This window comes from Wyeomyia smithii, chromosome 1 (genome assembly GCF_029784165.1).
Source record: "Wyeomyia smithii strain HCP4-BCI-WySm-NY-G18 chromosome 1, ASM2978416v1, whole genome shotgun sequence".
In the NCBI taxonomy this organism is placed as follows: Eukaryota; Metazoa; Arthropoda; class Insecta; order Diptera; family Culicidae; genus Wyeomyia; species Wyeomyia smithii.
The window spans coordinates 176458354-176484627 of NC_073694.1; the positions used below are offsets into that span (position 1 = coordinate 176458354).

A 26274-nucleotide genomic window follows, 5' to 3' on the forward strand; every position below is an offset into this window, starting at 1 on the left:
GAAAGTAATTTTGCTTTTACTTTTGAGCGGTGCCACCGGTTGCAACGAGAATCTTATTGATGCGTTGCAGATGTTCGTCATCTTTTAAATCATCGGGCGACAGAGTACTAGGGCATCCGGCGCAAACCGATCGCTGAGTACGACTCTTGGCTGGGGCGTCCGGACATGAAAACGAAACCTTCTGTGCCTCAGCTGGATTTTTTTCCTTGAGCCATGGTTTCTCATGAGAAGTCAGCTTACAAACCCGTTTGTCGGGATCGTCATTGAAAATCAATCTGTACGTGAACAGCTGACCAGCTACCAACTGCTGAGTTGCTCCAACTATTTGGTACTTCTTGTCGGAACTTTTAGCATACGAAGTCAACAAAATACCCCGAATTCGTTCGGAGTGCTCCGGTTTGTTGTACTCCTCGGGCGTCAACTCGGAGGGTGAGCCGACTTTTGGTATCTTGCCGAGTTTCTTTCGCTCGACATCTCGAGCAACTCGCCGGGACGACGCTTCCTGACAGTCAAATTTATAATCGGAATCATCGCCCGGAGGGGTATAAATTTTAACTTTACAGGTGCTTGTAACTTCGTCGTTACTATCTAACAAATCAACGGTGTAACGATGAATCGTTCCGGCCACTACCTGAACTGAACCGCAACGAATTACGAATTTCGCGAATCTGTAATATTAACAAATTGAATCGTTTATTTACATAAAAAAAATAACAGTACATACCTCAACTTTCCTTTTTTATATTGCTTCAAACCTGTCGCAATACGCTGCTGGTGTTCTAAGTCATCAACATTAACCTCCTTATGACCCCCCAGCAATCCGGCCGATTTATGTGGAGCGCACTCTGATTTCACCAACTGCACTTTCTTGTCCTTTACCCGAATCTGCAATAAACAGAGCAAACATTTTTCTAAATTTCACAACGAGTTCCGTCATTGAATCATCAAAAAAAAAGTCTAAACCTCAAGCGTGCAAAATTTGCTACTTCCGTCGATCAACAGTCGCTTGCATTTAACCACATCTTCCGCTTCCTCAATGCAGTGGGAGTTTGCAGTGACGACTCGAGCCACATACAATTCACCCTTCTGTTCCACCGCACTCGTAAATTGGTTGATACGTTTCAAACTTATCACTTCCAGCAGGACGCGCTTGAAGGGGTCCGCATCCATTCGATCCAGCATCCCGATTGCCTCTGTCAGGGACTTCTCCATGTCACCAATCTGCTCCTGATCCGTGCCGTCTAAATCCATCTGCACAAATCGCTTTCCTCGGTAATGAGGCCGGTAGTATGGATTATACCCATATCCAGGAAAGCCAAAGTAACGATTGCCGAATTGTTCATGTGATTCGCCGGATGAACTTCCAAAGAATGAAGGATGACGAAAATCATGTTCGTGGGAATAGGATTGTGGAGCTCGCTTATTACGCTGTTGAGATTCATCCGTATTAAACTCTCGAATCAACTCCTCTCGGGTTCGCGTACGCTGAACATCTTCGTGCTGTTCGTCACTTCCACTGTCACTAAATTGCATAACAACGGTATCAATTTTCGGTGGGGCCAGTTCTCGAGCTGGTGTAGCTTCGGTTACCGTGGGTAATGACAACTGAAAATCAGGCAGAACAGCTTGCTGTTGTTGTTGGTCATCTTCGTCACTTGCTGAGGATCGGTTACTCGTAACCCCACCCGAAAACGGTATCCTCGAGGAACCAACATTGTCACTAACGACAAAAGCAATTGTGTCCACATTAGCTTCTCCGCCATTTGGGTTCACCGTCTGATAGTAGTTATCGATACTGCTTTTCACTTTCTGCAATAATGAAGCAAACACGGGTTCATATTTTATCTGGACATCACGACCTCCTCCCTTTTGTATGACTTCGTCAAGAGCCTTTTGAATTTCGCGATGCGTTTTGAAGACCTCCTCGAACGTAGACTGGACCTGCTGATCAAGCGTCATAGTAGTTGTTTCCGGCGTTTGCTCTGTTACGGGCGCTTCGAATTGCTGCTGTTCTTTACGCTTAGGAACAATAATCTCTTCCGTTACTTCTTCATTCTGTTGGTTAGTATCCGCGCGAGGTCGATCTCGTTTTCCGGTCTCACTTCCGAATAAAAAAAGTTGGTCTAGAACATCCCTGGACGATTCGCTTAATTCTGGCGTCAACATCCGCTCGGTAGTGGTTGTCAAATCCGTCGCTCCCGTTGTCACAGTACTTTCTTGTTCTTCCTTCCGTTGTACGATAATTTGGCTTACCAGATCCTTGAAACGCGTTGGGCTCATATCCTGTCGGCTCCTCAAGCTTGGATCAAAGATTGCGTTCAGCCTCGTAACAACTTCAACACCCTCGGTTATCCCTTGTTCCGGAGATGTGCAGTTTGAATTTTCTAGTAACCTGAACTTGTCACCACTCTCCGTGGTCAACCATGGTTTTTCCAGTACCGTCATGCAACATATCACTTCCAGCTGAGCTTCGTCCAGGGCCTGCACGGATAGATCGTACCGGACACCGGCAACGACTTCCCGGGTGGCTGATAAAACGGACACGAATCTGTGCGTCTTTGGTAGAAAGCTGATCGCAATATGGGAGAGACCTCGCAATGACGGTTTAAGTTGTTCTCGGGCACCGACTGCATCCTTGTGGATGGCGACGAAATTCTCACCACTATTGCTGCTGGTCGGTTCGTCCTGCGGGTGGAGGAGTCGAAAAAGTCGAAACATTCAGGATACATTATTCGCACCGCCAGTTAGTGCGTTAGTAAACCATTGACGATTATTCATCCAAACCTATTAGTCGTACAGGTATTATGGCAGAGGTGCTGTGTGTTAGGTACAAAACAAACGGGTCGTGACCGCCTTCTTCTTGAAGTCACGTTTAACTCTTCGAGAAAGGAAGATGTGGTGAGAGACTGGTAGTGGCGACGGATGAGGCATGCTTGTTTTACAGTGCGATAACTACTAGCTAATTACTGATTCTGATAAATGTTTATGGTGAATTGTGATGAAATGTAAAAAAAATGTCAAAAAATCAACTTTGTTTTGCGTTAAGGTTGCCGTCATATTTATTCGTCGCAAGTTAGAATATGTGCATTTGTAAGCATTTCGTAGCTATCAGCTGTGTTCTGACTTGCGCCAGACGAATCAAGAGAAAGTGTTATAAAAATGATTAGCGGCGAGTGTGATAGTCACCGGTAGCTTGACTGGTAGCGATTATGTGCTGAATTATGCCATTAGTCATGCTTGATGTGAACCTTACAATTCGTTATCGTTTAGCAACACGTGGTTGTGTTATTATTTCCGGTCACATCCCTTCGAATTGAACGTAATTTGGTAACGCTGAGCAGTGAACTGAATTAGCCATTAGCAAAGTCACCCCATGCTTTAACGCTATGTAATTTTAAACAAGCAAACTCACAGCCTGCTCCTTCACAAGTTCATGTTCTAAGCGTAATCCCGAGATAAGGAAGTCCTGCAGAAAAATAAAAAATCTTGATTGTAGGTTTTTTAGAGATCGAAACAAAATTTTTAAAGTCTTATCTTACTACGGAACGAAGTAACGGAGCGGGTAAGACTTCGGTTTAATTTCGACGGTAAAATTGAACATGATGAAAATCGCAGACAGTTAACCGTCTCCTCGCACTATTGTTATGTTATGTTATCCAAATTATTCGGAAACCATTAAAAAAAAGCAAAATTTCAGCGCAATCGGAGTCCGAGACACGTGCCTCAAAGCGGCTAAAGTTTCAACTTTTTTTTACATTTTTTCCATGGGTAACCATGAAAAAAATGTAGTTCATGAAACTGTCGATATGGAAGAAAAAATTTTTGATGTCAAAAGTCTTAGAAATGCATGAAAGGTCGAGATCTGATGTTATCAGGAGAGAGATTTTTTTTGGTAAAAAAACGACTTTCTGGTACTTAGAAATTTTTGAGCTGGTGTCAATGGAGTAGGGTCCGAAAAATTCTTGTAATATATTTTAAAACAAAGTTTCTGCTCAATCGAACTTGGGGAAGTAGTGTTCCCTTTTCCCTTTTCCGACTGATGAAGAATAGCACACGAGTAGTCAATAAATTTGTCGATATCGCATTTTTTATGCTAATTGTCTCAGAATTGCATATAACGTGGAGAACTGGTGTTATCTTAGAGAAAAAAATCGACTTTCTGGGACTTGGAAATTTTGGAATAAAGGAATCTTTCAGCTCACAAATTTTTGAATCCCAGAAAATCTATTTTCCGTTTTTTTTTTCTATATAACACCAGATCTCGATGTTTTAGGCATTTCTAAGACATTTGTATCATGCTTGACGACTGTTTAGACAATTTTAGTTTCGACTTCAAGGCGTGTGATTACGATCGGGTGAAACTGCCGTTCAATGAAATTAACTGAGATTCTGTACTGCAAACCGATTCAGTTGACAGCGCTTTAACTTCCTTCTATGACCAGCTCTACGTAGTTCGTTCCACGGAAAAAAACGACTGTTCAATTCGACCCTCAACCAACCCTGGTGGACCCCTGAGCTACGTCTTCTGCGGAACAAATCAAGAAAAGCACGCCACTGTTTCTTCCTAACGAAATCTGCCAGCGACAGACTAAAACTGCACAATGTTGAAGCTTTGTATAAAACGGTTCTACAGGCCACTCACGATAATTATATATCAAGGATCCAGGCTAGTGTAAAACAGAATTCCTCACGCTTTTGGGATTTCGTGAAGAAGCGAAAATCATCTTCTCGCATTCCATCCAACGTAAATCTTAACGATGTTCAGTCCAGCTCTAATTTAAAAGCAGCAAACCTTTTCGATCTTTACTTCAGTAAGTCATCACCAGTGCCACGTCACAACCGTTTCGCCCACATTGCCTCACAAGACATCAACCTCCCGTTCATCCAGTTTACATCAGATCACTTCATCTGGATTGCCATCGATAACCTCGACTAAAAAAAAGGAGCCGGAACTGATGGCATTCCACCGCTGTTCCTGAAAAAATGCTGTGCAGAACTGTCAGCTCCAATTACATCATTGTTCAACCGATCGCTACGTGAAAGGGCGCTCTCGGCAATTTGGGAAACTGCATCTGTCATACCAATTTACAAGTCCGGCAACGTAAATCGAGTAACAAACTACCGTGGTGTTTCCATTTTGTGTTGTTTGGGCAAAGTCTTTGAGAAACTTGTGCACAACGTGCTATATACGGCATCAGCAACTTTTTCTTCGACAGCCAGCACGGTTTAAGGAGACATCGGTCAACTACAACAAACTTGATGTGCTATGTTACCACACTATCACGGGAAATGGAAATGAGGAGGCAAATCGATGCGGTGTACGTCGATTTTGCGAAAGCATTCGATACCGTTCCTCACTACCATATCATCGAAAAAATGAAGCATATTGGCTTTCCAGAATGGATTTTGAACTGGATTCTGTCATATTTATCCGGCCACACCTAATATGTTGCAGTCAACTCAGCCCGATCCCGCTCATTTTGTATCACGTCTGGTGTGCCCTAAGGTAGTGCTCTTGGACCGCTGTTATTCAACATCTGTGTGAATGATCTGTACCTACTCATATCCTCTTTCAAACTCTCTTTCGCCGATGACCTGAAAGTATTTCGTGTAGTTGCGTCTACGGATGACCACACTGCCCTTCAGGAAGACATCAACATTTTGCTGATTTGGTGCGATTAGAATGGAATGCGTGTCAACGATACAAAATGCAAAATTATATCATTTACACGCTCTACCAATCCAGTTCATCACCGGTACAGTATAGGAGCTGAAGCGCTCCAACGTGCATTCTGGAGTACGCTTCGCCTGTTTGATCTCCGCACTGCCTAGGACAAAACCTCGCAGATGAACGCGTGTAGAAGAAATTTGTAACGTTTGCTTTACGGTCACTCCCATGGAACGACCCAGTGGAGCTCCCCCCTTATCCCGATAGATGTTAGCTTATATGTTTAGAATCACTGTCAGTCAGACGTGATAAAGCACAGCGTCTCTTCGTTTTTGATGTGCTTCAAGGATTAATTGATTGCCCTGCGTTACTCGAGCTAATGCCGATAAATGTCCCTCTGCGTCGTTTCCGGAAATATACTCTTCTGGCTACCCGCTACCACAGAACCAACTATGGATACAATAATCTTTTGGAGATTTTCGACAAATTCGATTTCAAATTGTCTAGAATTGTTTTTAAAGACCGCACTAGTAGATTAGTTTAGTTGTTAGAATAATATAGAATAAGTTTACAGTCTGTGCGATATTTTGTCGAAGATGGTGATGTTAAATAAATGAATAAACTTTATTTGGCATAAAAGAAAATCGATAACGACAATTTCATGTGCTTGGCGGGAGGCCTAGCGTAGTTGGTAACATCTTCGCCAACCACACTGGTGGCCTGAGTTCGAATCCCAACGCCGACATAGATCCACTCATAACCCACCCTGCTGGTCTAGATTTAATACTAGCCTAAATTTCCTGAGGTCAAAAATCTCTGGGATCACGCCTTCCTTTGCATGAGGAAGTAAAGACGTTGGCGCCTTTTCTTCTTTGGTCGGAAAGTTAAAACTTTGACCGATTTTGAAGTACCACTTTCCCAAGTCCGATTCAGCTGAAATTTTGGCATAGTAGAAAGCGGAACTTTTGAGTCCTGCCGCTAATCGAAATTCGATAAATTGATTTTTATTGGCATCCTACTATACACTAATAGATTTCTCCAAATTAAAAGCTGTTTGATTACAGATTCCACAGAGAAGTTTGTTCAATATCGTATGATGTAATTTCGTTCTAGTGTAAGACTAAAATTGTAACACGAAATGTTTTATAAATTGTAGGCCCTGAGGATGGGTCTATGAAAAGAACGAAACGTCGGCGATGAGCGAATAGCTATCAATGCATTTGATTAGATTACATGCCTGAATACCAGAAATAGTATCGAAAGTTTAAAAATACATGGAAATTGATACAAATTGAAAAACGTATACAAAGAATCATGTTAAAATCCAAGAGATTATTTATAGAAAAATATTGAGCATAATTATTTCATCATATTTTTTTCTTTTTTAATGATGCTTTGATCGGCATCAAAATTTATTGCAAACTCCATTGAACAGTGGGATGTAGCGAAAAAATTTTGTAATTTAGATTACTAATTTCTTTTATTCGAATTATAATTTTTTTAGTCTCATTATTTTGGGACTAGAGATGCAAAATTTGAGCTCAGTTGAACTTCGGGAAGTGAAGCGGTTAAAGTTTAATTTTTTTGGCCAATTTTCGAAATCAGAATGCAATTTGATGTTATCTCAGATCAATTTAAAAAAAAACTTTTTGAATGACACCATATCTCGATGTTTCATGCATTTTGATGACATTTGGAATAAAAAATCGATTTACTAGGCATTTCTTTTTTGAGCTTGAACGACCGCACAATTCGTAGTTGCTCCTCCGTAATCGATCTGAGCTAGTGAAGTAGCACGAAGAACCACGTATATGGCTACTTGGGATTAGTTTCCATCTCTAGTGTACAAAAATTCAGTCGCTACCGCTTTGTAAAGATCGAGAACGGCGTCGGCCATGCCTTACGATCGTTAGGGTATGAAAGGATGTTGTAAGGAAAAAGTTGTAGCAGCCGTTGTTGTCAAAGACCGAATTTACCTCTGCATCTCCATGACTGCGACGGAAAAATAAGGTTGTATCACCGTGGTCAGTGACAGAATCGAACAATATTGCGCGCGAAGCTAGATCATTACGAAGGCGAACAAAGTATTTCCAATGTCAAATACCGCGAGTATATACAAGTGGCGCGCGCGTAAACTATTCACCACTCGAAGAATCCAAATGTTTAATCATTGCATCTCTATTCTGCGACGCAGAGAAAGATTTGTGTTATTATGTCTCCATGGCGAGTAATGGAATCGAAAAAGGATGCACCGGGGGCTCGCGTATTGCGAATACGAACGATGTGTATCTTTCTTATCAACCCCGCGATCTTATGCCAATGACGCGCGCGAAAGTCATTAACTATACGAAGCATTTACGCAGTATTTAAATAAATAGGGGTCTTCACATCGAGCTCGTATACGAATACCCAGCCGTAAACTGTGTATCTTCCATTACTCGTCAATGGAGGTGAGTATTTTTACGGCTGGGTATTTGTTTACGAGCTCTACATGAATACCCATTATGTCTATTACCAAACCCGAATACCTGCAAGAAAGTAAACGCACTTCAGTAAGTGCGGTTCTTAAAACGGTATACATCGCGTTTAATGGTGATATTCATAATTTTCTAGGCAGTTTTTTGGTCAAAAAAGTAAAATTTTGACCGCTTTGGGGTTCTACTTTCCGAAGTCTATGGGAAAACATTCTAAATTTTTACCATAGAATACATTCTGCAATATGTTATTCCAGCTACTGCGAAAAAAAAGGAAAGCTGCTTTGTGGTTGACGGAAAAAGCAATTTCATTCAATTTAAGGGATTTGGAACCATCACTATTTGTATTTAAAAAAGAAACCCGAGAAATAAGATCGAATAAAAGGAAAATGTTCAACGCGGAATTTGGGAATTTCCTAAATATTTGTTGATGTTATTGGTCGAAAAATTCGATTTGCCATAGTTTAAGAACGCTGTAACTGTATTTTTGTACTATATAATTGTATCACGAACTTATATTTATACTTCAATAAATTAAAAAAAAGCCTGATTAAATCCTTGTTTATATTTGAAGCATTAACTAATACTAGAGAATTAATGTCGTTTTCGTTTTTGCGGTGTAGCTACCCCGCGGACTACACTTTGTCCTATCACTGTTTTTTTTACATTTTCCGGACTATCCCGGACTACCCTTTTTCTGTCCCAGACAGTCCGCGCAAGAAACAGAGTGCAGTTTTGAAGACACCAACACATTCACACCTATGTGTCAAAATAAAAAAAATGTGTCAAAATCGGTTTGCTTTGATTATCGTTCTTCGCGTGTCAAACATCAGGTTGAATTTATTTTTTTTTTTTTCAGCTGCAAAGCGTAGTCCGGGACGGGATAGTCCTGCCGTAAAAACGAATTCGACATAAGTTTTTTCCTGACGTTCCCTTTATGCTAATTGCTTCACACGCACTGACGAAGCTACCCATGCAGCATCAATCATAGTAACCCATCAGTCAGCAGAAAAAAATAACAGCTCTATCAGTCGAACTCTAACCGGGTTGGCGAAAAAAGTGAAGCTACTCTGTTCAGAAGTGTGCGCGTTCAAAGAACGGTTTCCCACGGTCATCGTGCGGCACTCTGTGGACACTGGATACACCCGTTCCGGCATCTACAACATCTTGGTACTACTGGACAACAATCGAAGCATCGAAAGTAGCAATGGGCGATATTGTGTCGGTATCGGAAATATCGATACTTTTGAGACGATATTTCGATTTTTTAGATCGATGCACGAGAATCCGATGCTTAGCTGTATCGATACTAAAAACCGCGATATTTGTATCGATATTCTTTTATGCATACGAACCAATTAGCTGAAATCGCACCATGTTTCAAGGGCTGACATCTCAATGTGTAAACGAGATCACCGCCACTTTTCATACGCTATGTTATGCTGTCTGTCAGTGTCAGTGGGGCCCACACATCGTGGATCCGCTGCGATGTTAGCTGCGATGAAGCAAAGCAAATAAGATAGAGATGCCAGCTAGTTGATACGAGCTGGAAGCTGGAACCACTAAAAAGCTGCCACTGTCAGCATAACAATCGCACAAGTCTATTTGCACTAGCAAAACTTAGATGGAGAAATAGACAGAGAGAATGTTGTGAGCCAAACGAAAAAGAAAGATAACAACAATATACAATATATACAATATAGAACATGTTTATTTCCATACGTTTTTCTTGTCCTATAGAGCTTTCTGACAACTTAGTCACAAATACTTAATTCGGGTTGTTTGCCTTATGGTCCCCGTGGCTCTGTGGTTACCGATGTCGGTCGGCTTGCTCTCCCACACGGTTGTGATATCGGGTTCGATTCCCAATCGAGTCGAGGAACTTTTCGAGCTGAAAATTTTCTCGACTCAACACTGGATCACGGGGTATCGTTGTACTTATCTTACACATGCAAAATGTGCCAAAAACAATATCGATAACGAATTCTCTCAACTAATCTCGTTGATCGAGACCGCTATTAGCCTCAAGGCTAAGCGTGCAATATTGTTGTGTTTGCCTCATGAATGATTCTTGCTTTACTTCACCGGGGTTAAGTAAATCGAAAAATATAGTCTATATATTTTTCCATTTGCTTAGCTTTGGTTACTAGGTACTGTAAATTAAATATTCATTTTGTAAGATACTATCCATAAACAAGTCACACAATCCGCGTAGGAATAAAGTAACTTTCAAGTCAGCGAAAGTAAATAAAAATTTCGCAATCAATGCAAGTATTTTGACAGCACTTTGATTGCGTCGTTTTCCATCCGACTCACGCGGTGTAAAGTGCACCAATGCATGCACGATTGGAGAGGTCTATTGCTAGACAATTAATAAGAATGTTTCAAAATTAAATTATCACAGTGATTTTTAGCCGGAGGTTGACAAGTCTTTTATAGCTAACAAAGTAATTGTCTATTGTTTTGGTGAAAGCATTTAAAATTAAACATAAACATAGAATTAAACACCTTAACGGTTTTTGCGATGCACTTTATTCCTCCCCAGTACTTTCATCGTCACCACCGGTTATACGAATCAAACGAAAAGTCATTCAACTTTGCGTTTTGAGAAGAGATCTGGCACCTTTGACATGTAAAACCCAGTTGCCAAATTGGTGATTTTTTCATCGTCTATCTCTCTCTCTCTCTCTCTCTCTCTCTCTCTCTCTTAGACGGCATATGACCGTATGACATTTTGACACAGGACAGAAGTAAAAAGATTTGTATTACAAAAACAAATATAAGTTTTCTGGTTACATTGTTCAGATCGAATATTGACAAGCGGAAACTAACTCATGCTTTCCGTCGACACAAGTTTAAGTACAAGTGAAAAATAAAATTGCAATATTGATTAGTAAGAAACATTCAGCGGTAGACTTCACTATCTTATTTTCGCTGACATATCTAACTTTTTTATGTCATCAACTTTCTCATCAATTTATACGGAAGTGTGTCAATAATTTATACAAATAAGACGGGAGCTTTACAGCCCATTAGGCCAGTGAATACAAATCTTGAAGATTTAAGTTGTTTAATTCATTTTTTGCCAAAGCTCAGAATTTCTGCATTACCTATATGTATTTGTTTGTGAAGTCATTTAATTCATGCTGCTCTAGAGAATGCGGATAGACACCAGAAAAACAACGAATAAGTCCTCATTATTTACCTTGTGTTTACAAAAATTCAAAAAATGTTCTTAGCTATTGTATCGATACTTCTGGTATCGATACTTTTTGGCCGATATTTCGAGTATCTCGATACCTTTGGCTCTTTGGGTATCGATACTCTCCATCGTATCGCCCAATGCTAATCGAAAGGAAGCTTGGTCCCGAACGGCCGACGACCCTGAGCGATAAGTGGATATATCGCTACGCTCGCTTGGCTGGGAGGTCGGTACAACTGGCCAAACAGTGAAAAAGGTCCTGGCGAATATGGATATACATGTCAGTCCCGTCCACTGGTTTCGGAGCTGCAGGCAATGACGCAACGAAAAGCAAAGCCTTGGTGTTACATTCCGATTCGGAACTCGACCTTCTGTTTATATCATACACAGACTTCGCAGCCAACTGTTGAGTGTACAGGACAATTGCGGGGCTAGCGCTACGATCTTACTGACACCTAGCAGTCTCCCGGGCCGAGAATTAAACCTACGACAACTGACTTGTTAGGCCAGCATCGTACCTCGAGACCAGCAGGGAGACAATGACGCAGCGGCAACGGCTGAATACGATGGTCAAGTCCATTGGGCAAATCGCGACGTGGCGGTGGTGATGAACGACGAAACCTATCTCACACTGGATGGCAACGACTGGCAGGGCCCTTCGTATTTTACTTCCTCCACAAGGAAGTGAGCTTCGAGGTGCAGTTCAATTCCTACACTAAGTTCCCCAAGAAGGTTCTGCTGTAGCTGATAAGCTGCAAGAAAGGAATGAGGGAGAAGAAAAAGCGGTTCTTCATTACTTTCGGACTTGCCGTGAACGGAGAAATTTATAGTGCGAAGTGCCTACCGAAAGTTGCGTCGTTCATCAAGAAATAAAACGAAGACGCTTTGTTCTGGCAAGACCTAGTGTCAGCCCACTACTCTAAGGGATCGTTGGAGAAGATGGATCGGCTGATTCTATTCCAGCAATTTTGTCTCAAAAACTGAGGAGGAAATTGATAAAAAAAAAAACGAAGAATGAACTCAAAAACCGGCCTACACGCATGTTTCCGTCCAGCATGGCAAACGCTCCGGTTAACTATCCAAAAGGCCGCTTGCAAGGGCGTAGATTTTTTTGCAAGTAAGCTAATATAATTACCTTCCATAGGAAATTTATCAAACTCAATTATCTGCCCTAGGTTTTTTATATATTTTCAGGGTGACCACCCAACCGGGAAAAAACCTGGAATTGTTTGGAACCGGGAAAAACCGGGAAAAAACCGGGAATTTCACTGACTATTACAAGCCGGGGTGAGATTGTCAGCTATCTCATGGCGATCACTAAAATTTCTTGAATAAGTTTTCTCGAAAACGACCAAAAAAGACTGGTCTTCTGACCCGGAAGAGATGGCTGACAGGTCACGGGCTGGATGGCACAATCTCACCCCGGCTGCCAGTATATTCAACTCACTTCTCACAGTGCTTATATCAGTTTAGTTTTTATTCATCTTTCTCTTGGAAGCTAACTTGACCACGGTAAGCTCCCCGGAAGTAGCTGTCAAACGGCTCGAATTTTGCCTAGAGCAAATGGTTCACAAAGATAATCTCGCGGGAACTGTAGTTGACAGATTTCACCAAGAAGTCTCACAACTGTTGAGTATGCATTCGACGGAGACATTGCTGACTTCCTACCGCCGTAGTGAAAAACGCCTTGATACTTTCTGTAGAGATCTGATAGCTGGTTTAGGCAAGAAACGTCCTAACTTGACCGTGTTTATTAAGGAGATTTTGATCCAGCGGTTGGTGTACGATGCAGTGCAGGATGCCGGTGGTGAAGACGAAATTGATATCACCAAGTCAGTGCGTCTTGAACTGTCCTACAGATCAGACGTTTTTTCGGTTGCTTGTGGACTGGTCTTTGACTGCCTATAGCTTCAAAGTTTGTGTTTTGTCAGTGTGTCTTTTAAAGACTACCTGAAAGTTATTTCCCATCAGTCTTTCTCAAGACTACCTACTTTTGAATTTAACATTTGTTTTAACTTTTTTCGTATCACCTGAAATGGCTGGACGGAAAAAGAAACCTCGCATCGCTGCGGGGAGGAAAAGAGAGGCATCTCTTTCTGACACATCGAGTGTCTGTAGTGACAATCCTTTTGATATTTTTCCTGAGCAAGAAGCTGGTGAAATGGAAGTTACCAATAATGAAACTATACAAAATATAAAATCTTTAAAAAAGGAGAAAGTTCCACCTATTGTGGTAACTATTTCTTCTGAATTTAATATATTCAAAAAGGAACTTTCAACGTTTGTTTCTGACGTTAAAGTTACCTATCAAATTGGCCGTAGAGGTGAATGCCGCTTATTAGCCGACTCAGTAAAGGGTCGTGATCGTCTTGTTCAGTATTTAACTGACAAGATGTACAAATTTTTTACATATGACACCAAGAACGCCAAGCCGTTCAAGGTTGTCTTGAAAGGTCTCACCAACGATCAAACCGTTGATGAGATCAAACTTACTTTAACAGAATTACTTGGCATAGCCCCTACCCAAGTAATTCTAATGAAACAAAAATCACGAGGCGAAAACAGTCAGAGAACTGGAATTTCCCTTGTTAATTATTTAATTCATTTTAACCGCAATGAGGTTAACAACTTAAAATTTTTTGAAAAAGCACATGCTTTGTATAATGTGCGTGTAAAGTGGGAAACTTATAGGAAGTATGGCGGAGGTGAAAAGCATATCACCCAATGCCGTACTTGCCAACGTTATGGCCATGGTTCCAAATTCTGTAACATGGACCAAAAATGTCTTAATTGTGGAGACTCTTCTCACAAAAAGGACACATGTCCTGTGAAAGAGAGTAAAAATTTTCGCTGTGCGAATTGTAACGGCAACCATATGTCAAATTTTTATCAATGCCCAGTCCGTTTAGCAATTGTTAAGGCAAGGCAAGGTAAACAAAATTCAATATCCCCAATTAAAACCAACTTCAAAACAAAATTCTCCAAGCGTACCAGTGACGCATAGTCTACCTACTCCTTTGCATACCCGTTTAACTTATGCACAGGTTACAGGTAGTTCGAACATTATACCGCCTAGTGTTGGTAGTTCGAAAATGACCGTTAATATGGGTAAGCAAAACACGCTAGAAAATAATTATACACCTATTACTCCAGCTAATATTGCTGCCGAAAATATTTTCTCTAATGTCAACTGCCTGGGGCCTATTACGGCAGGTAAACTTTCTTTTTTGCAACAGGCAATGTTCGATCTTATGAACGCCATGTTGCAGGCAAAATCAATGTTTAAAGCCATTCAAATAGGCACAAATTTGACTATTAAAATTGTTTCTAATTTAAAATTTAGCAATGATTTTAAATAAAACAATTAAAATATTAAATTGGAATGCTCGCTCATTGAAGGCCAATGAGAATGAGCTTTTTAATTTTTTAACAGTAAATAATGTGCATATTGCAATTATTACTGAAACATTTTTGAAACCTAACATAAAATTAAAATATGATCCCAATTACGTGGTTCATAGATATGATAGGATTCAGGGTTCCGGCGGTGGAGTTGCAATTGTTATTCATCGCCGAATCAAACATCGTGCTCTTCCCCATCTTGAGACGAAAGTTATTGAAACTTTGGGAGTTGAAGTTCAAACTGAACTTGGGATTTTATTTATTGCCGCAGCATATTTACCATTTCAATGCACACGCGAGCTCAAAAAATATTTTAAAGGTGATTTACAAAAACTCACCAGAAATCGTTCGAAATTTTTCATAATCGGCGATTTTAACGCTAAACATCGTTCATGGAATAATTCTCAAAGTAATTCCAATGGCAAAATTTTATTCAATGATTGTTCTTCAGGATACTATTCTATTTTGTCTCCGAATAGTCCTACATGCTTTTCTTCTGTAAGAAACCCTTCAACAATTGATTTGGTGCTGACAGATCAAAGTCATGTATGTAGTGATTTGATCACACATGCTGACTTTGATTCTGACCATCTTCCAATAACTTTTTCTTTATCACATGAATCAGTTTTAAACCCTATGAGCTCTGTTTTTAATTATAACAAAGCTAATTGGGAAAGATACAAAAATTATATTGAGAGAAATTTCAATAATGAGCTTGATTTGCAAAACGAAGTGAATATTGATTCCGCTTTGGAAGCATTAAAATGTGCAATTGTTGATGCCAGGAATTATTCTGTTCCAAAGGCTCAAGTGAAATTTGATTCACCAATAATTGACGAAAATCTTCAACTTCTAATTCGTTTGAAAAATGTCCGCAGACGTCAATATCAACGTTCTCGTGACCCTGTTTTTAAAACTATTTATAAAGATTTACAGAAAGAGATTAAACATAGATTTACTCTTCTGAGAAATCAAAATTTTGAGACTAAAGTTGAAAAATTGAAACCATATTCAAAACCATTTTGGAAGCTGTCGAAGATTCTTAAGAAACCTTCAAAGCCTATTCCAGTTGTAAAAGATGGTGAACGTTTTCTTGTATCCAATGAACAAAAGGCTCAAAGACTTGCTCAGCAGTTTGAGAGTGTTCATAACTCAAATTTGAATTTTGTGAGTTCAATTGAAAATGAAGTCACACGTCAATTTGATTTAATTTCTTCCCAGAATTTTTTACCTGCAGAAATAATTGAAACTAACTTGAATGAGATTAAATCAATTATTAAAAATTTCAAAAATATGAAAGCACCTGGTGACGATGGAATCTTTAATATACTAATCAAACATCTCCCTGAGAGCACAATGGAATTTTTAGTGAAAATTTTCAATTGCTGCTTCAAAATTGCATATTTTCCCAAATTATGGAAAAATGCAAAAAATACTCCCATTTTTAAACCGGATAAGAACCCAGCTGAAGTTTCAAGTTATCGACCAATCAGTTTGCTTTCTTCAATAAGTAAACTGTTTGAGAGAGTTATTCTTAACAGAATGATGTCACACATCAACGAAAATTCAATTTTTGCAAATGAACAGTTTGGATTTCGCCATGGGCATTCCACAACTCATCAATTGCTCAGAGTTACTAATATGATACGAGCTAACAAATCTGAAGGTTATTCCACTGGAGCTGCTCTTTTAGACATAGAAAAAGCATTCGACAGTGTTTGGCATAAAGGTTTGATTGCGAAATTGCAAACTTTTAATTTTCCAATTTTCCTAATCAAAATTTTAAAAAATTATCTTACTGATCGAACTCTGCAGGTTGTCTATCAGAATTCAAAATCTGATAGATTTCCTGTCAGAGCAGGTGTGCCTCAAGGTTCAGTCTTGGGTCCAGTCCTGTACAACATATTCACTTCAGATCTTCCTGATTTGCCTCCAGGATGCACAAAGTCATTGTTCTGCGATGACACAAGCATTTCCGTAAAAGGAAAAAGTCTTCGTGTCATATGCAGTCGATTGCAGAAAAGTTTAGATATTTTTTCTTCCTACTTGCAAAAGTGGAAAATCTCTCCCAATGCTTCTAAAACTCAAATGATAATTTTTCCGCATAAGCCTAGGGCTTCTTTCCTCAAGCCAAACAATAATCACGTTGTCAAGATGAATGGGGTTATTTTAAGTTGGTCCGACAAGGTTAAGTACTTGGGACTAATTTATGATAAAAAACTTATTTTCAAAGAGCACATTGAGAGTATACAAGCCAAGTGCATCAAATATACGAGATGTTTATATCCTCTCATTAACAGGAATTCTAAACTTTGTTTAAAGAACAAACTTTTGATTTACAAACAAATTTTTAGACCAGCAATGCTTTATGCTGTACCGATCTGGTCAAGTTGCTGTTCAACAAGGAAGAAAACGCTCCAAAGGATTCAGAATAAAATTCTGAAAATGATTTTGAAGCGTCCTCCTTGGTTTGGTACACTCGAATTACATAGACTTACTGGTGTTGAACCATTAGAAGCTATGTCAAATAAAATTATCAACAATTTTCGACAAAAATCGTTGCAATCCTCAATTGCTACGATAAGCTCTCTTTATAGCCAATAAGTTAGCAATTAAGTTAGTTGTAAGTTTACTTCCCCTTTTCTGACAAGTAGGTTTAAATCCCTACGAATGATAAGTCCTAATTGCGGAAGCAAACAAATCCTAACAATTGAAATTACAAATTTCTAACAGTGTTGAGAAGTCACCATTTGTGATTGGACACACATACTCATTATTTACTAATATTTATCATAAATACTTAAGCTACTAACAAATCCCCCCTAAAAAAAAAAAAAAAAAAAAAAAGATATCACCAAGTCCTTAATCTATTACGCTCGCACTTCACATAGCCGATATGTTGAATTGTTGAAGACAAAGAAGAAGGAGAATTCAGATCAAGATGAAGAAGCCAGAAAGAAGAATGCCACGGCCCGTGCTCTTAAAGCTAATGTGTTTAAGTGTAATTTTTTTATATACATATATTGAATCTTAGGTGGTTGAGGTAAAAACGGTTCCTACGAACTTAATTTGGCCTAGGAGTCCCCGGTAATGAGTATTATATGCGTTGTTTATAAGTTTTGAAAATTCTACGCCCTTGCGAGCGGCCTTCCGGCAGTTAGCCGGAACATTCGCCATGGCGGGCGAAAACATGCGTGCAGGTATGTTTTCAAGCTTTTTCTGTGTTTTTTATAAATTCCTCCTCCGTTTTCGCGACAAAATTGTTGGAATAGATTCTGCACTTCAAGTTTGCCCAGAAATTGTCGATGGGACGCAGCTGGGGGACGTTGGGCGGATTCGCCGACTTCGGTACCACATCGATATTTAGCCGCTCCATCTCCTCCAACGATCGCTTCGAGTAGTGGGCCAAATCTGGCCAGAACACCGTGTCTTCGCCCTTATGGTATTTCTTGATAAACGACGCAACTTCTGGCAGGCACTTCGTACTATAAATTTCCTCGTTCACGGCCAGCCCGGAGCAAAAGAAGAGCTACTTTGAGATCCCTTTCTCGCTGATTGTCAACCACAGCCGCACCTTCTTGGGGAACTTGGTCTGTGAAATATACTTCACCTCGGTGCTCACTTTCTTCGTAGGGGAGGTAAAATACGAAGTGCCCTACTAATCGTTGTCATCTAGGGTTAGATAGGTCTCGTCGCCAATCACCACTGCCACATCGCGATTTGCTGGGGAAATCGACTTGACCATCTTAAACCGCTGTCGCTGCGTCATTGCCTGCAGCTCCGAGACTAGCATCAGTGGACGGGACTGCCGCTTCCTGACATGTATGCCCATGTTTTCCAAAAACCTTTTCACTGTTTTACCGCATGCACCAACCTCCCGGCCAAGTGCACGCAGCGATTTAGCCACTTTTCCCTCGGTCTTCCTCTTCAGCATCCTCTGAAGCTTCTTGTCGTTCAGGGTCGTTGGCCGTCCGGAACTGGGCTTTCTTTCGATGCTTTGATCGTTGTCCAATTGTTTCAAGATATTGTAGATGCCGGAACGGGCATACCCGGCGTCTACAAAGTGCCGCATGATGTCCGTTTTTGACGGGGCGGGGTACCATTTTTTTACCGCAAACGTTATCCTTTTGGAAACGATAACGTCCGTCACATTTTTCGAATTTCTGCAACAATATCTCTGGATTTTAATAAGCCTGAACACGCTTTAAAAGTGACTATATTAGAATGTAATTCGATAATAGGATGTAAATCGACAGTCACGCTTTTTAAATCCTTAACTGTATGAAAAAATGCAAAATTCTGAAATAAAAATAACCGGGAAAATTATTTGAACAAACCGGGAATTTAATTTCGAGTTTTGAGTGGCCACCCTGTATTTTAAACGAAAGAAGTCCATTTACGTTCTTATCCAGCATTTTGTGCACCATAATTGCTGACATGAATCCGGGTATAGTTAACTTCAAAAATAATGTTACTTGATTTTCAGGTTTTACTAAAATGTTATATTTTCTCAGATATGCCTACCAGGACGATCCCAAATGATAGTAGTTATCATAGCCTAATTAAAAAATACCTAATCAGACATGAGAAACGTGTTTGTGAGCAGAAAAATAGTAGTCTAACTAAATATTAAATCAAAAAATTAATAGTAAAAATAATTAGTAATTCTAATTATTTCGTTCAGTTTTAGGCGGTACCAACGGGTTCATTCATAACCGGCTTTTCCTGTCCCCGATATTTTTTTACAGGTGCGTTCGGTATATTTTCTCTTCTCTCGTACATTTTTACAGTTTCTTTCGGTAGATTTGACAGGTAGTTCGGGTTGAAACATTACCAAAAAGCTGTGAAAGTTACCGACTTGTCGGTCGGTGGTTTCACAAGTTGTTCGGTTTTTTTTTTGAAAAGGAACCATTCAAATATTACATAACGCGGAATTTGGCAAATTTCAATACCCACCCACCCCCGCGTAACGCAATTTTACATGTTTGCCCCACGCAATGTAACGCTTCGCTGAATACCCCCCACCCCTAAGCGCGTTATGTATTATTTGAATGATCCCAAACTTGGTGATTTCACCGTCCAGCTACTGAGATTACGGTAAAACTTTACTCTTACATTACAAAAAAATTGCTTCGGGTCGCTAAGTAGTAGTACACTAAAGAATCGGAATTAGCATGTTTTTTATTTTTCTTCGCAGGTTTTTTTTTATGTTAACTACATAAACAGTTGGGTTGATGACCGTCGGACAATCATAATACCGTAACGTAGTTCCTATATTTCGCCTTGACGGTTTTTTATCTCACACAACCTGTATGGTTTTTTGAGTAAAAAAAAACAAGTCAATCAATCAATTGGTTGACACCATTCCTATGTTTACGAAGTTTTACCAGCAGTCGCAATTTTTCTGATTCGCTAAGCAGCGGCCGAACAAAGAGCTTGTTTAATTTGCAATTAAACACTTTCCTGTTTCCGTGATTTTATTTTCAATTACCCTGGTTATTTAAATGTGGTCGAGTTTTGGTGTTAAAAACAAAATTCAATCACATGATCAATTGAATACTGTCACGTGCAATATTTGTCACGTGCTTGTTCTATTAGACACCTACTCTTGAACCTTGAGGCGGATAACCGATTATTTAGGTTAAGAAGCCAATTTTCAGTGAAAATATCGGGTTTGCTATATAAAAATAAGGACAAAAAAAAATCTTGTTTTGCTGCTGATCATCAAATTCACAGCCTGTAGACAGAAAAGCTGCCCCGTTAGTCATGAAAGCTAGCAAAATAGTGCGAAGCTAAACGGTTCTTGTCTTGCCTCAAGGTAAAACCGATACAAACTTGAGAACTCTATTCCACAGTTGAGCTGAGAGATGAATCAATTCCATTTTTATTAGGATGACGCGAATTTTCGATTGGTGAAGCTTATCTTGTTCTACAATACACTAATTCTTGTATAAGGTCCACATATAATACTGATACGCGAGTGATAGGTCATTCGGGTGGAATTCAACGTTTTTGTAAGTAACATTCTATATGTGAATGCACCTTGTAAGCATGAACGTGTCTTGGTTCTTTTAACTGACGCGTCGGAGTTTAAGCTTTATTCTATATTTACTTGGTTGGAAGGTATAAATTTCGAGTATACCTTTGATTACAACATGTTAAAGCGCGGTAAACAAAACGGACTGTTGTCTTTTTTTTGCTACCATTTTGTTTACCACTAAGGCGATATAACAGGATGTATGGTTCTCTATAACAGTAATTTGCGATGTAAAGTTGATGAACTACGCTCGAAATTAAAAGTCATTGACTTGCAAATCATTAAATTATTCAAACACTTAACTAGCAGTTTTGCTATTTTATACTTTTACTTGCATATGCAAATTATGATTATCCAGCCGATTCCAGCTACTATATTTGCAACAGCAGGTCGCAAACGGTCTATATTATGTGAATTTCGAAAAGCTGCAAATTCACATCTTTAAAAAACGTATGACACGGATAATTGTTTGCAAGCGGGCAAGCAAAAAGCCCATCGGTGTGAAAAAGATTGGCATCGTGAGCCACTTAACGTCCATCGGATATTTGATTCGAAGCATTTTGGTTCTATGAAATTATTATTGCAGATTTTTTTATCACCATTCGAAATTATTTTATTTTTGAATGCATACATCACCAAAAACTACAAATTCCAAAGGACGTGTTTCTTCAAGGTAAATTTCAACAGCAGATCATCAAATCGATAGTGAACAAGAATTACCTGAAAACTGTTCAACTAAATTTTACCTCAATCTGGTTTAGACTTACTTTTTTACATTACTTTACGTTTTTGGCTCACTGATACAAAAAAAATGATGTCGCCGTAGGCGGTTGGTATCTTCTAGTGACGTCTGTAGTACAGACTTTGTACATGGTGTACTTCCACGTGATTGGTTCGCGTTAAGGTTTTTCATATCTCAAAATTGTTGTACATTTTATCTCACTATATCAAATGACTTATTGATGATTGCAATCCATTATGTGGCGGTTTTATGTATAGTAAACAAAAAGGCTTACGTAGAAACATTTTTCTCCCAAAAACGAGACATTGCAACCGCCAAATATTACACTGTTCATTTTGATAAGACAATATTATTTCCTCGTTAGTTAATATTGGTAGATCTTTTTTAATTAATTAGTGTTGTATTCTATTATCTTATCTTTTTACCCTTAAGTCATTGTCATTTGGAAACACGTCGTTTACGTGAATAAAGCTGCGTAAACTACGAGATCTGAATAGGTTTCAGAATCTACTTGCTACTTGCGAACAAGGATGACTCGCGTGAAATCGATGAAAATTTTGGAATTTGATTTTGGACATTCATCCGCTCTCTGAATTAACGATTCGAAAAAGGAAAATTATTAGAAATACTGGTAAAACGAATTGCATAGAAAACGGCTTCACGAGACAATTACGATCAGCTGGTTTCACTTTGTTGATAACTTTTGACAATTCTTGGTAACTCGACAATGATGCATCGGATTCAGGTCAAAACGAATGAAATACTAATTCCGTATCTAACATTCACTAGGTTTTCATTCACATAAACACTGCATAGCTGCTAATTACGTGCACTTTTAATTAGATTTGAAATCGGCATAAGGAATTTCACGTCGGTCAAACATGTCGATTGATTTGAGGGGCATCAACATCAATTGACAAAAGGAGTTCACAGCAAAGCCGTCCGCGTCAATCAGATTTTCGCATCACCAGAATGACCCTCAGATTGGCCTTACAACAGAAAAAAAACAGTCCAAAACTGTACTTTTTACCTTCATATCGCCAGAACCTGAGGCCGGACCGCTGCTAGCGACGGCATCCGCTTCGGTTTGTTCTCCATTCGTTGCGTCCTGGCATTTCACTACACTGGCCGATAGGGTTATCAGCAGTAGTATCAAAATATTTACCACCAGTTCGCCTCTCCAGCGACACATTATTGTAACTCTCGCGAAATAATCAATGCCGATTCGTCATTCAGTGGAGCTCATGAATGAGCAGTGGAAAAATTGTTTTATTTATTTCTTGCTGGTAGCTGTACCTGTAGCTGATCTCGGTAACACAAACACAATCTCAATCAATCACTTGTAAGTAATCTTCCTTGATTTTTGCTTCTAGAAAGTCGGCAGCTCGGTAAAAATACGTCCTCTCAGGTTGATCACTTCAACTCAACTAATTGCTTGAGCAGAGCGGAATTCACAGATCAAAACAAAGGAAAAGCAAAACATTTTTTTCCAACTGCGTACATACTCTCCCTTTCTCTTCAACGGAAACGTATGATTTCGGCCCGCCAAATAGCCTAAGTTTAAGGCGCATGACTGCAACATCGACTACCAGCCACATTCCGTTACCACGGGTACAAGAAATATAAACAGAAATTTTCTTTCGTAACTTAGCATTGGGCGATACGATGGAGAGTATCGATACTTCGGTATCGATACCCAAAGAGCCAGAGGTATCGAGATACTCGAAATATCGGCCAAAAAGTATCGATACCAGAAGTATCGATACAATAGCTAAGAACATTTTTTTGAATTTTTGTAAACACAAGGTAAATAATGAGGACTTATTCGTTGTTTTTCTGGTGTCTATCCGCATTCTCTAGAGCAGCATGATTCAAATGACTTCACAAACAAATACATACAGGTAATGCAGAAATTCTGAGCTTTGGCAAAAAATGAATTAAACAACTTAAATCTTCAAGATTTGTATTCACTGGCCTAATGGGCTGTAAAGCTCCCGTCTTATTTGTATAAATTATTGACACACTTCCGTATAAATTGATGAGAAAGTTGATGACATAAAAAAGTTAGATATGTCAGCGAAAATAAGATAGTGAAGTCTACCGCTGAATGTTTCTTACTAATCAATATTGCAATTTTATTTTTCACTTGTACTTAAACTTGTGTCGACGGAAAGCATGAGTTAGTTTCCGCTTGTCAATATTCGATCTGAACAATGTAACCAGAAAACTTATATTTGTTTTTGTAATACAAATCTTTTTACTTCTGTCCTGTGTCAAAATGTCATACGGTCATATGCCGTCTAAGAGAGAGAGAGAGAGAGAGAGAGAGAGAGAGAGAGATAGACGATGAAAAAATCACCAATTTGGCAACTGGGTTTTACATGTCAAAGGTGCCAGATCTCTTCTCAAAACGCAAAGTTGAATGACTTTTCGTTTGATTCGTATAACCGGTGGTGACGATGAAAGTACTGGGGAGGAATAAAGTGCATCGCAAAAACCGTTTAGGTGTTTAATTCTATGTTTATATTTAATTTTAAATGCTTTCACCAAAACAATAGACAATTACTTTGTTAGCTATAAAAGACTTGTCAACCTCCGGCTAAAAATCACTGTGATAATTTAATTTTGAAACATTCTTATTAATTGTCTAGCAATAGACCTCTCCAATCGTGCATGCATTGGTGCACTTTACACCGCGTGAGTCGGATGGAAAACGACGCAATCAAAGTGCTGTCAAAATACTTGCATTGATTGCGAAATTTTTATTTACTTTCGCTGACTTGAAAGTTACTTTATTCCTACGCGGATTGTGTGACTTGTTTATGGATAGTATCTTACAAAATGAATATTTAATTTACAGTACCTAGTAACCAAAGCTAAGCAAATGGAAAAAAATCACAGGAGGGTTGTGTGCAAAGCCACGACCGCAAGGTTGAAGTAGAATACTTTTACAAGAAAGATGACCCGGCTGCTTGCGTGTCAGTCATTTTGAAATCGGATTTGTTTCGTATATACGCTTGTTAAGCACAGTATCAACAAACCGTAATAAACATCAAACTACTGTGCATTTGCAGCAGCATCAAACCTCAGTTGCAGTTCATTAGTAACCATTCATTCTGCTCTTCCAAAAACATTTAGTATCCTTGAAAAAGGCCGATTGCTGTAATTGCAATTTCCATTCAATTATTGCATTAATGCTTCATGGTCAGATATACCCGCTGCAACTGCTACGCTATCCCTAGCCTTGCCACAGTTGTGGCCGCTATACGCTACCATTGGTATTCGCTGCCTCTGCATCAGCTGGCCCAGCTGCTATCGATGCTGAGATCCGCTGCAACTAGTGCGCTATCCATTGCTATGCCACAGCTGTGGCCGCTATCCGCTATGGTTGGTATCCACTACACTGCTACTGCTGCTGCTAAGGGATGACTGCTGTTGTTGCTGTCTAGAACTATTATGAGCGGCTTCGGCAGAAACAGGCTCTTATATAGGCCAAATAGCATATTTTCGATTGCAAGGTATATGATTCTGTCGACCGTGCTTTGGAGGCAAATATATAACGACCAATCAGAGGTCGAATTTTTCGTTTTGACAAGGCTTGACTATTTTCAATAATACAATAGTTTGAATAATAAAATTACAATTATCTTTATTTGGAAAGAATCTTAGAAGATTTACCAATCTATTGCTACAAGAACGAAGGAAATCCATCGAATACTAACCGATTTATTAGCGTTTGAAATTGGACATATTTTCCACTTTTTTCGGTTTTAGATTTTCATTTCACATCCCTATGTAGCCGAACTTCCTGAGAGAAGTATTCTACTTCAAAATATATATACTATATTTTTCGATTTACTTAACCTCGGTGAAGTAAAGCAAGAATCATTCATGAGGCAAACACAACAATATTGCACGCTTAGCCTTGAGGCTAATAGCGGTCTCGATCAACGAGATTAGTTGAGAGAATTCGTTATCGATATTGTTTTTGGCACATTTTGCATGTGTAAGATAAGTACAACGATACCCCGTGATCCAGTGTTGAGTCGAGAAAATTTCCAGCTCGAAAAGTTCCTCGACTCGATTGGGAATCGAACCCGATATCACAACCGGAGAGCAAGCCGACCGACATCGGTAACCACAGAGCCACGGGGACCATAAGGCAAACAACCCGAATTAAGTATTTGTGACTAAGTTGTCAGAAAGCTCTATAGGACAAGAAAAACGTATGGAAATAAACATGTTCTATATTGTATATATTGTATATTGTTGTTATCTTTCTTTTTCGTTTGGCTCACAACATTCTCTCTGTCTATTTCTCCATCTAAGTTTTGCTAGTGCAAATAGACTTGTGCGATTGTTATGCTGACAGTGGCAGCTTTTTAGTGGTTCCAGCTTCCAGCTCGTATCAACTAGCTGGCATCTCTATCTTATTTGCTTTGCTTCATCGCAGCTAACATCGCAGCGGATCCACGATGTGTGGGTCCCACTGACACTGACAGACAGCATAACATAGCGTATGAAAAGTGGCGGTGATCTCGTTTACACATTGAGATGTCAGCCCTTGAAACATGGTGCGATTTCAGCTAATTGGTTCGTATCAAAAACATCATATCAAGGAGACTGGCATCTCTGGATCGATCCCATACAAATGACAAGCGTCAAATCAAACAGCGCACTCCATCTATTTAAGGTGGAAATTCGCATCGCTGCGAAGACAGAGTGGGCTATGTGGTGGTCCAACCTGTG

The 26274-nt window shown here is 39.4% G+C and overlaps 1 protein-coding gene across 2 annotated transcripts in view; it reads right to left on the reverse strand.

Annotated features, from left to right (window-relative positions):
• LOC129719120 (uncharacterized) overlaps positions 1–22983 on the reverse strand; it is a 35531-nt gene extending 12548 nt beyond the window's left edge. The window contains exons 1-5 of one of the 2 annotated variants that reach the window (XM_055670541.1): positions 22556–22983; positions 3413–3466; positions 964–2685; positions 725–885; positions 21–668 (exon numbers count right to left, since the gene is read on the reverse strand). In XM_055670541.1, the coding sequence (XP_055526516.1) occupies positions 21–668; positions 725–885; positions 964–2685; positions 3413–3466; positions 22556–22717 (2747 nt within the window). In that variant the 5' untranslated portion in view covers positions 22718–22983. The remainder of the gene's footprint in view (positions 1–20; positions 669–724; positions 886–963; positions 2686–3412; positions 3467–22555) is intronic. The other variant, XM_055670542.1, reaches the window with a different exon arrangement.
• Between the last annotated feature and the right edge of the window lie 3291 nt (positions 22984–26274).